General features: G+C 38.8%; 1 protein-coding gene across 1 annotated transcript in view; it reads left to right on the forward strand.

Moving 5' to 3' along the window:
* Positions 1–12,845, forward strand: part of LOC150080558 (AP-1 complex subunit beta-1-like) — a 161,785-nt gene that overhangs the window by 77,371 nt on the left and 71,569 nt on the right. Inside the window, exon 11 of the mRNA XM_090381498.1 lies at positions 2,117–2,472. Within this exon, the coding sequence (XP_090237624.1) occupies positions 2,117–2,472 (356 nt within the window). The remainder of the gene's footprint in view (positions 1–2,116; positions 2,473–12,845) is intronic.

The following is a 12,845-nucleotide window of genomic DNA, read 5'->3' on the forward strand; positions in this document are numbered from 1 at the left end:
GGCATAACATGGTGTTGGATAACTTGAAATTTATGGAGCAACACTTTCTGCCCACATATCTACAGCAAACACTTTTATAGAAATATTGAAGTGTTTGTAGAGGAAGAAGGATACAACAAAGACTTCATTTATAATGCTGGTGAGACTGGTTTAAACTGGAAAGCACTCCACTGCAGATTGTCTCACACTGTGAGAGTACTGCACCAGGGTACAAAATAAGCAAAGAATGTGCTATTCAACTGGCAGACTGATTGTCATTGTTTCTTATCAGGAAGTTGAAAATTCTACTTTAAAAATATGTCTCCCAGTTATGGATAGACAGTGAAATTTTCAAACGTTTATTCCTGAAGTGAAAGAATATCAAAAATCGATTGGCAAAGAAGGAAAAAGATTATTATTACTCGATAGTGCACCTTTACATCCGTCGATAGAATGCTTAAACGAGATTGACAAAATGGTTACGGTTAAATGACTTCTACCAAATGTTACATCTGTCATACAACCAATGGATAAATGTGTAACGGAAACACTAAAATGCCTGTATCGAAAACAATTCCTTTGACGAATCATATTAGCTGATGATGATGAATCTGTTATAAATTGCTTTAAAAAAATCAACTTAAAGGAATGTTGCTACAAGTGGGGCTTAGAGGGGAACAGATATCCTGTGTGTTATCAGACACTCAGCCTAAAACACTGATGGATCAAATATCTCTTTATTACAGAAGATTTAGGAGAAGTCTGGTTGGCCTGCCTCCCTAAAATCCACTCATGCACACCTTCTCGATGGTAAGCCCTGTTATGTCACTTAGGTGGCAACGAACGTGTAGAGTGGTTCTCTTCAAGACGCCTGGTCAGCGTGAAGAGGAAAAGACCAAACCCTCCAGCATATGACAGCACGACAGAACAAATGGCCCTCAGTCCCCAGCAGCTTTCACTCTCCCTTTTACGGCAGCGAGAGGATCAGAGTGGAAGCAGAGGGTGCTAAGAATCTCTGGGTATGACCAGGCTGCCATGCACAGAAACTGAACTTGGCCTGTTATAACGTAAGATCACTCATCGGTGAAGACAGGATATTAGAGCTGGAAAAGGAATTAGAAAATGTGAATTAGAATATCATCGGTTTGGCTGAAACAAGAAGAAGAAATGAATCACTTATAAGTTTATCAAGTGGAAATCTGCTGTACACCAATGGAAACAGTGAAAGGAGTGAAGGTGGAGTTGGGTTTCTGGTCCATAAAGATTTTAAAAACAACATTTTGGAATTCAAAAGCACATCACCAAGGGTGTCAAGACTAATACTCAAGATTTCTAAGAGATACAAGCTAAAGGTTATATAATGATTTATGCACCAACATCGAGCCATGATGATGAAGAGGTTGAAGAAATGTACACAGAAATTGAGAGTCTTCTAGATGAGTAGAAAACCCGCTACACTATTATTATGGGGGACTTAAATGCTAAGGTTGGAAAAAGACAAAACAGCGCAGAAAGGGGAACTATAGGAAATTTTGGAATTGGTGAAAGAAATGAAAGAGGTGAAAGACTTGTGGAATTTGCTGAATCTCAAGGACTGTCAGTAATGAACCCTTTTTTCAAGAAAAGGGTGAACAGAAAGTGGACATGGAAGAGTCCAAATGGATTAACTATTAATGAAATCGACTTCATCCTCACTAACAGAAGATATATTATGAATGATGTTACCGTCCTGAATAAGGTAAATGTTGGAAGTGATCACAGAATGGTAAGGTGTACACTTGATATAGATGTAGGAAAGGAAAAAACTGACTCGAGTAAATAATACAAAGGTCTTTGAGATAACAGAAGAGGAGAAAAAGCAGTATGTACTGGAACTTAAGAACAAGTTTGAGCTTCTGCAGACTGCTCAGGACCAAGATATCGACGAGGAATATTACAAATTTCTGAAAGTGATAAAGCCCAAAAAACCTATAGGAAATTTCTTGTTAAGAAATTTCCTATAGGTTTTTCCTTAAAAGACACAATTTTTAATGTATTAATGAAATATGGTTGATGAAATATGTAATTTTTTGTTTTCTTCAATTACAAATTACATTGTTAAAAACTAAACCATTTTTATCATTTTGCACTACTCTAGGTTCAGTTGCAACTTTTAACAGCTATAGTGAAACTGTTTTTAAAGCGTCCCACTGAAACCCAAGAGCTAGTGCAAGAGGTATTGAGCTTAGCAACACAAGATAGTGACAATCCTGACTTGCGTGATCGAGGATTTATTTACTGGAGGCTTCTTTCAACAGATCCTGCAGCAGCAAAGGAAGTAGTACTTGCTGAGAAGCCCCTTATATCTGAAGAAACCGATCTATTAGAGCCAACGTTGCTAGATGAATTAATTTGCCATATTGGAACCCTAGCTTCTGTGTATCACAAGCCACCCTCAGCTTTTGTAGAAGGTCGTCTTGGAATACGCAAATCTCTTCCACCACGTCAAAATTCGTAAGTATACAAATTTATATATATATATTTTGAATGAAATGTGTTTTTTTCTTTTCCTCTATTGCCAAAAGCTTGCATATATATTAGTTTAAATGTGTTGTGGTTTTTAAGGGTTATTGAAGGGTCTCAGGCTACCCATTTAATCAGGAGGGAGATCCCTATATCACCTAAACTAGGCTTTGGGTCCAACCGTATGTCCCTTACTCATTTTTTTCATGGGGTCCAACCCAATGTCCACTGTTCATCTTCTTGATGTGTAACCTGTTATTAGCAGGAGCAGTTATGTGGCTACTGAATAAATAAGGGTGGGTTGTCAATATTAGACCAAGCTGACCAAATTGGATAAGTTAGGTGAATCCTTTTCATTATAGTAGGATGAAGCAATCAAGATACATAACTTATCGGGAGGTGCAGGTCCATCAAAATAGGCACCTTCAATGTCAAAGCTTAAAAATGGCAAAGAAGTGGAATTAGAAAAAAAAATAAGGAACCAGAAGGATAAATATAGGGGAGTTGCAGCTAAACAATAATTATAAATTAAATTATCCTGGAAGTATGATGAAGTAGGGTAAAACTCTAAAACGGTGTTCGCAGGCTGACCACTAGTTAGTACACCAGACTGACCCTATTGGTAACTCTTTAGAAGGCTTCTGGATCAGCTAGTATATAATCTTGCTACCTCTACTCTGCCAGATAGTGACTGGAGGGAGTCGGAGTAGTGTGTATGTGGGGAGCATTGTCGAGGCCACATTATTCCAAGGATCTGGGTATATTCTTACCATGTATACGTCAATCCAAAAATTTCATTACTTCACACAGCATGTTCCCTCTCCCCCCCACTTTTTCCTACTATTGAATACACCATGAAGTGTCAAACTAATACCCAATTATTTGCTGTATGATTCCTTTCGCCTCAAAGGTGGTACTTGTGCATATGTCAGTTCCAATATTCCCTGTCAGAGACTTCGTAATTTGGAATCTCCTCTTTTCGATCTTCTCTGGCTTAAAATTTCTCTACCTCATTCTGTCAAATTAACCTGTTGTCTCTACCGTTCTCCCAACTCCTTTAGGCACTTCAGATCACAACTTGGTGATTGTCTCTTCTCCAATGGAACCCTTATCTCATGGCTATTCCCAACCACGTGTTGTTTGGCATTACAAGAATGCAAAATGGGATGATCTGCGAGACTTCTTTTCTTCTTTTCCTTGGTCGGATTACTGTTTCAAAACTTCTGATGTCAACGTTTGCTCAGATCGTGTCAGTGAAATTATTCTTGCAGGAATGGAATCCTTTATCCCACACTCCACTTTAAAATCTCGTCCTTTATCTAAACCTTGGTTTTCCAATAAATGTGCTAAGGCTGTCCAAGAGAAGAATGTTGCATATCGTAATTGGCTTGTTTCTAATTCTTCAGTTTCATTTTCTGCCTACACCAAAGCTCGCAACAGTTGTAAAGCAGTTATTAACCAGTCCAAACTAGAGTTTGAACAGGCTAAGAGTAGAAAACTTGCTTCTTGCCCTAATGGTAGCCGAACATTCTGGTCTCTTGCCAAAGCTATTGGCCGCAACTTTTGCCCATCTTTGCTCCCACCTCTGTCCAAACCAGATGGTTCTGTTGCCACTTCAGCCAAGGATAAAGCTGACCTGCTAGCATCCCATTTTTCTTCCAGCTCATGTATTAATGATCTTGGTAAAACACCTCCCACCATTTCCAACACGCTCCATTCAATGCCTCCTGTGGTCTTCCGTCAAAAGGATATCAGAAGGATTTTGATGAATCTTGATGCTAAGAAAGCTCTAGGTCCTGATGTTATTTCTCCACTTGTTCTCAAAACCTGTGCTCCTGAACTTACTCCTATTCTTTGCTGCCTTTTTTCACTTTCTTATTCCAAAGGTGTTTTTCCTTCTGCTTGGAAATTTGCTCATATCCAGCCAGTTCCTAAAAAGGGTGACAAATCCCTCCCATCCAGTTATCGTCCCATTGCAATTACTTCTACTCTTTCTAAAGTAATGGAGAAATCAATTAACCGCCAACTCTTAAACTACCTAGAAACCTTCTGTCTGATCAACGATCACCAGTATGGATTCCGTCAGTGTCGATCCACTGGAGATATTCTGGCTTATGTTACCCATTTATGGACTAATTCAATGGAAAGGTTCGGTGAAACACAAGTAGTTGCTCTTGACATCTCAAAGGCTTTTGATCGTGTTTGGCATAAAGGTCTTCTAAACAAGCTTCCATCTTATGGTTTGCCAACTGTTTTTAGTAATTGGTTATCCAGTTTTCTCTCTGACCGCTCACTGAGGGTGATGGTAGATGGCTCTCTGTCTTCTAACTTTCCACTAATGCCGGTGTCCCCCAAGGTTCAGTTCTTTCCCCCACTCTTTTCCTCTTGTATATCAATGACCTTCTTCCATTGACTGAAAATCCTATCCATAGTTTTGCCAATGATAGCACATTGCATTCGACTTTCCATTTTGAGAAACCTTGTCCTGCTCAATCAGCTTCAACTTCTCGAAAATCTGCTACCAATTCCTTAAATGCCGATCTTCAGGTAATTCTCCAGTGGGGCAAAGACAACTTAGTTGATTTCAACCCTTCTAAAACTCAGTCTTGTCTTATATCTCGCAAAAAGGATTCTTCTGCTCCTATACTTATCTTTAGTGACACTCCGATTTCTAGGCAAAATGATATATCTCTTTTGGGGATTACCCTGACTTCTAATCTCTCTTGGCACAAGCACATTACAAATATTGCTTCCTCTCCATCTAAAAAACTTGGTTTTCTCTTTCGCTCTCGGCGTTACTTTTCTTCCAAACAGCTGCTCACTCTGTATAAATCGCAAATTCGCCCTGCCATGGAATATTGTTCCCATATCTGGGGTGGTGCCCCCAAAACCTCTCTCCGGCTTCTTGATTCCATTCAGAAGAGGGCAGTTAGGTTAATTAATGATTCATCTCTAACAGAGTCTCTCCACTCGCTTTCTCATAGACGCACTGTTTCTGCTGCATGCCTGTTCTACAGATACTTCCATGGGCACTGTTCTTCTGAATTGGCTTCTATAATTCCTGCTCTCTCTTTCAAAACAGTCCGAACACATGCCGCCACCAGCCAACATCCATTTACTGTCCAACTTCAAACCCACAGAACCAACTTTTCATCTTCCTCATTTATTCATTCAACTGCCGTTTTCTGGAAAAACCTTCCTTCATACGTATTTCCTAAAAATTACAATCTACAGAAGTTCAAGTACAATGTCAACAAATATCTTCTTTCATCTTCTCAACCTCAAACCCAAGCACAGTACTAAGTACTATAGGTTCTAATACCTCTCGTGTTTGGGGTTCACATAAAAAAAAAAAAAAAACCTCCACTAATCACTTGGAGCTCTTTGACTTCCTCTCTTTGCAACTTGACTTCCTCCAGTCCAGCTTTCCTAACAGCGAGGTAATTTTCCTTGATGATTTTAATGTTCACAACTCCAGCTGGCTTCCGTTTTCTAGTCACACAGAACCAGCTTCTCGAGATGTTGAGGCTTTTGCAATTACTAATGACCTCACGCAGATTGTTCATTTACCTACAAGAATACTGGACAATCCTAGTTGGTTGGTGGAATAAACTTCCATCCCTCGTTGTGGAAGTTGATAGCCTAAATAAATTTAAGGCTCAGCTGGACAGGTATTTCGAATGAATGGAGGCGTGAAACCGGAGTGGTGTTTTTTTTTTCCTTTGGCTGATGCTGCATAAGCTTGTTTTCTTGCATCATATGCCTCTACTAATGCTAATCCTAACTATACAGCCAACACACTTGATCTTTTTCTCACAAATAACCCTTCTAAGTACACGGTTGAAGTGAGTGGTCCTTTAGGCACCTCAGGTCACAACTTGGTGATTCTCTTCTCCAGTTGAGCCTTTATCTCATGGCTATTCCCAATCTTGTGTTGTTTGGCATTAAAAGAATGCAAAATGGGATGACCTGCGAGATTTCGTTTCTTCTTATCCTAGGTCGGATTACTGCTTCAAAACTTCTGATGTCAAAGTTTGCTCAGATCGTGTCAGAGAAATTATTCTTGTAGGAATGGAATCCTTTATTCCACACTTCACTTTACAATCTTGCCCTTTATCAAAACTTGGTTTTCCCATAAATTTGCTAAGGCTGTTCAAGAGAAGAATGTTGCATATCGTATGCAACATTCTTTCTGCCTACACCAAAGCTTGTAACAATTGTAAAGCAGTTATTAATCAGTCCAAACTAGATTTTGAACAGGCTAAGAGTAGAAAACTTGCTTCTTGCCCTAATGGTAGCTAAGCATTCTGATCTCTTGCCAAAGCTTTTGGCTGCAACTTTTGCCCATCTCTGCTCCCACCTCTGTCAAAACCAGATAGTTCTGTTGTCACTTCAGCCAAGGATAAAACTGACCTGCTAGCATCCCATTTTCCTTCCAACTCATGTATTAACGATCTTGGTAAAACACCTCCCACCATTCCCAACATGCTCCATTCAATACCTCCTGTGGTCTTCCGTCAAAAGGATATCAGAAGGATTTTGACGAATCTTGATGCTTGAAGAAAGCTCCAGGTCCCGATGGTATTTCTCCACTTGTTCTCAAAACCTATGCTCCTGCTCCTTACTCCTATTCTTTGCCACATTTTTTCACCTTCTTATTCCAAAGGTGTTTTTCCTTCTGCTTGGAAATTTGCTCATATCCAGCCAGTTCCTAAAAAGGGTGACAAATCCCTCCCATCCAATTATCGTCCCATTGCAATTACTTCTACTCTTTCTAAAGTAATGGAGAAATCAATTAACCGCAACTCTTAAAGTACCTAGAAACCTTCCGTTTGATCAAAGCTCACCAGTATGGATTCCATCAATGTCGATCCATTGGTGATATTTTGGCCTATGTTACCCCTTTATGGACAAATTCAATGGAAAAGTTCGGTGAAACACAAGCAGTTGCTCTTGACATCCCAAAGGCTTTCGATCGTGTTTGGCATAAAGATTTTCTAAACAAGCTTCCATCTTATGGTTTGCTAACTGTTTTTTTTAATTGATTATCCAGTTTTCTCTCTGATTGCTCACTGAGGGTGATGGCTCCCGGTCGTCTAACTTCTCCACTAATGCTGGTGTCCTTCAGTTCTTTTCCCTACTCTTTTCCTCTTTTATATTAATGACCTTCCATTGACTGGAAATCCTATCCATAGTTTTGCTGATGATAGCACATTGCATTCCACTTTCCAGTTCGAGAAACCTTGCCCTGCTCAATTAGCTCAACTTCTCATATATTTGCTACCAATTCCTTAAATGTTGATCTCCAGGTAATTCTCCAGTGGGGCAAAGACAGCTTAGTTGACTTCAATCCTTCTAAAACTCAGTCCTGTCTTACATCTCACAAAAGGGATTCTTCTGCTCCAATTTTTATCTTTGGCGACTTTGGTGACCATCTGCTCGCTCCAAATGTTTGTCTAGTTCTGCCTTGAATCTATTTAAGCTATCAACATCTACAATGACAACTTGAAGTTTGTTCGAATAATCAACCACCCACTGGCTAAAGGCAAACTTCCACACATCTATCCTACAACTGTCTTTCCCTAATTTGAATTTATGCCCTCTCAGGCGATTATTCTGAGCAAGAGGAAAATCCCATTAGCATTGAGCATGCTCAAACCATTCAAAACTTTATACACCTCAGAACACCTCGCAGGTGCCTAGTTTCCAGACACTGTAATTTGCAAAACTTAAGCCTTTCTTCATAAGAGCAACCCTTTGTTCCATTCACTAATCCTGTTTGTCTTCTCTATACTCGTTCCAACAGCTCTACATCTTCTTAAAATGAGGCCTCCAGACCTGTATATAGTACTCAAGGTATGGCCTGATCATTGCCTTATACAAGGAGATAATCACCTCCTGATCCCTGCTGGAATAATTCCTGTATATCATTGACAAGACACCATGATCTACTCTTGCAGACCGTCTGCGCCACTCAGAAAACTTCATATCTTCTGCACAATTACCCCCAGGTTCTTTTCACTCTCTACCACTGTCAGTATTGTAACACACAGTTGATATGTTACACTAAGGTTACTGCTTCCCATATGCAGTACTTTACATTTGTCAATGTTAAACTTCAGTTGCCACCTCTCAGCCCAACTGCACAACTTTTCTAGATCCTGTTGCAGCAGCGTACAGCAGGATCTAGAAACTAATGACTGTTGCAGTAGTCATTAGTGTCATTAACAACCCTGCCAATCTTCGAATTGTCTGCATACTTGAACATTAAGCCTGATATACCATCATCAATATCGTTAATGAATACAGAAAATAACAATGGACCAAACACTGAACCCTGGGGAACTCCACTAATAACATTAGTCCACGAAGAGCAGTGCCCATTGATTACCACTCTGTCTTCTCCCACTCAACCATCCCTTTATCCATAGCAGCAATTTGCAACAGTATCAATAGTCTTTCTAAGATCCAAATACAGTGGATTCTGGTTATTTGGACCACCGGTTAATTGGGGCAGCCGTTTATTTGGGGTAAATCTTAAAAAACCGAACCCAATCGAGAAAATAGCCAGGGTTTACTTCGTTTAATTGGGACAACATGCCATTTAATTAGGGTAGGAGACCGCAGCACTGGAGATTACCCTACGATTGTCTCTGACCATATCACGTGGTTCAGTCGGATTTCTGGAGGTCACAACCATAAAACAATAAAACAATTAGCAGTCACCTGTTTATTGGGCTTTTCTGTTAGGGCAATCTATCATATATCATAAACAGAGAGTAAACTTGATCTTATTGAATTTGTGATGATACCGACAGCTTGGAATTCTGTGGGTTATTATGGTGAAATGTGTTTATACTTCCATGGAATCTTCAATCATATAAAAAAATTAATTTTCAGAATCTTTTCTTCATTCCTATTTTTAAAGCTTCGTAACTTGTTACTCCGTTCTCACTTGCACGTATTGTGTTACTTGCAATTTGTGTGTGCCGTGTTCGTGTTCTTTGTTATTGGTTGCTTATCTTTTTACTGTTTTAAATTTTAATCCCCACCCACAAATGTCAGTGAACAGAAATGTCAACTAGTTAGTATGTACATATTACAGTACGTATTAATTATTCCGATTATCACATATCATTTAATTTTTTAATTTGTAAGGTAATAAAGGGTAAATTTGTGCGTAATATATCCCTACTTTTATAGCCTGTGGATAATATTCCTCCTATTTTTGCTAATTAGAATCACTGTTTAATAGAATTAAAATTCAATTCACAAACATGATCACAATGACCAGCGCTTACTACACATCATATAGTGAACGGTACTTTACTATGGTGAGTCCATCATAACGTGATTTTATTGTACAGTGAATCAATTGTAAAGCTGGAGGTCCATTGTATTTTTAACTATTTACATGAAATTATGGATAATTAGGGCAGCCGCTTAATCGGGCCAAAATACACTAGTCCAGATGTGTCCCAAATAACTGGAATCGACTGTATATGATATCAAAATTATTCTTTGCAACCAGTTCCTTTGTGACTACATCATAGTATCCAATCAAATTGGTCAGACAAGGCTTCCCCTTAACAAACCCATGCTGTGTCCGAGCTATAACTGGAGTTTTGTCTAGATGATCCTGCAATGCTTCTTTAACCAGCGCCTCCATTAATTTCCCTGGAACAGAAGTTAAACTAACAGGTCTGTAATTACCTGTGTCTCCCTTTGATCCTCCTTTATGGATTGGGGTCACATTTGCACATCTCCAGTCCATGGGTACCTCCCCAGAATTTAAGGAAGCTTTGATAATTATGGCTAAGGGTTTGCTTACTTTCTTTGCTGCCTCCTTTAATATAACTGGATAGATCCCATCCACCCTGGGTGCCTTTTTTATGTTTATCTTCAACAATTTCTCCTCCACTTTACTCTCAGTTATTACAAGATTATCTAGCTTACTGCCAGAGTTGAATACACCTCTGGAATTCCCCTTCCTGAAGAACTGCATATGGGTAGCCGTTTCCCTAGAGTAACTTATCAATTGTGTGCTACTACACTCAGGGTAGTGGAGAATGAAAAAGACCTGGCAGTAATTGCGCATTCAGACATAAAATTTCCTGAGCAGTGCAGACATGCTGCCAGGACAGCTCACGGGGTTTTGTCAATGATATACAGAAACTTTGCTAGCAGGGATAAGGAGGTGAATATCCCTTTGTATAAGGCCATGGTTAGGCCACTTCTTGAGTACTGTATACAGGTCTGGAGGCCTTACTTTTGGAAGTATTTAGATCTGCTGGAATTGGTGCACAGAATGGCAACCAAATTGGTGAAGGGAACAAAAGATGCTCTTTCCTAGAAAGGCTTCAGTCCTGCATATTGCAGTGTCTTGAGGATAGGCACCTGCATGGAGATTGATTGAAGTGTTTAAAGCCTTGAATGGATTGATTAAGCTGAATTTTAATGGCATTCTTCCACTTGCTGAGACTGCATGCATCAGCAGGCATAAATTCAAGTTGCCGACCGGGCTAGCCAGGTGGGTAAAGTGCCTGCCTAGCAACCCAAAGGTCTCGGGCTTGGATCAAAGTACTGCAAAAAACTTTGGGATGTGCCAACAACTACCAAAAAAAAATTGCCACAGAAGGCGATGTGCCAACAACTACCAAAAAAAAAAAAAAATAATAATAAATAAATAAATTCAAGTTGAGGAAGGATACTTGCAGGATAGATATGCAGAAGTATGCCTTCAGTCAGTAGGTGACTGATTGTTGGAATAGGCTCTCTCTGTTGTTGTGGAAGTGGATGAGTTGAACAAATTCAAGGAAGAGAGAAATTCTTGGAGGGTACGGATGGGTGAACTGTGTAGGTTTTTTTTTTTTTTTTTATGGCATGTGCTGTATAAGCTTGCTTTCTTTCAACATTTGCCAATACTACTACTAATAAGTATTGACTATTATTTAACCAGATTCAGATATAAATTTAATAATACTGACACTTTAATTTATGTTATCCTTCTGACACAGGCATAAAACAAAGAAAATAATTAGACTCAACTTAATTAAAACTCAATATCTGTTCATACTAAAATCACATTCCAAATTAAAGTAAATAAGTCATACTGTACTCTAAACACAAGCATTTGCCACCTCAGCCTCCACTCATAAATGCACCACAGTGAAATAGTGTCTCCATTGACTGAACTCTCACCTCACCCTGAAATCACTCTTCTTGAAACTGTTATGCTTGATTATCCTAGAGATCATTATGAACACTAACACTATTAAATAATCTCATCCTTCTCCCAAATGCCTTAACTCCAAAGTTATGAAAATTTAACCTTTTTAAAAATAAGATTGATAAATTATTCTGATTCGAGGTGCAGGTTGCCCATTCCAGGTATTCCTTGAATCAACATAGCAAGGACAGTACAGCATGATGTGAACTCTTGTCTTGATCTCTTAAGACTAAATGGATTTTCAAGGTTGTGATTAATGGTTACTCTTCATATTGGTATAATGTCAAAAGTGGGATCCTCCAAGGGCCATTTCTGGAACTAATGTTGTGTTTCCAATTTTCATGAATGATGTGAATGAAGTAATAGAAGACATGATGTCAAAATTTGGAGATAATGTGAAGATTAGGAGAGTAGTTAATGATCATTGCAAAGCAGTGCTCCTTCAGGATGACTTGGATAGGCCTCAGGGATGGTTAGAAAAGTGGCAGCTATGTTTTAATGTAGCAAAACCCAAGTGATAGAGATTTTAAGTGTGTTATCTCTATTACACTTAGAGATTAATAACCCTAAAATAACTTATTCACTTGGGGATAAATTAAAAACAGCAGAGGAATAAAGGGATTTGGGAGTTATGATACAGCGGACATTGATGATCTCAAAGCACTGTACACAGGCAGCAAGGAAGGTCTATGGTGTTCTATTGATGATTTAATGAACATTTCCTTGTAGAGGTAGAGAGGTTATAATCCTGCTGGATAAATGAGTTTCACAAATACAACTCTTTTGTTCTTTGCTCTATTGGTTCACTTGATATTGTATTTATGATAACCTGATTTACAAAGTCAGTTAGCCATTTGCTCAAATGCATCAGTTACTTAATTTCTTATTCAAAAATTAATTCATTAAATTCTGGTTCATATTATAAACTCAGTTCCTGGTTGAGAACCTGATATATGATTTATCTGTGCAGATACAAAATTCAAGGCCTAATATTGCAAACAAACATATATTGAAGGATGGTTTTGATTACATATAAAAGATTGGGCTTGAAGCATACTAAGAAGGAGATAGATCGATGGTACTGAGCAAGCATTAGAGGAAAGATGGCTTACTTTGTCTAGGGTTAAAGATCTAA

The sequence above is a fragment of the Mastigoproctus giganteus genome, chromosome 9 (genome assembly GCF_048544385.1).
Source record: "Mastigoproctus giganteus isolate SK-2022 chromosome 9, ASM4854438v1, whole genome shotgun sequence".
Lineage (NCBI taxonomy): Eukaryota > Metazoa > Arthropoda > Arachnida > Uropygi > Thelyphonidae > Mastigoproctus > Mastigoproctus giganteus.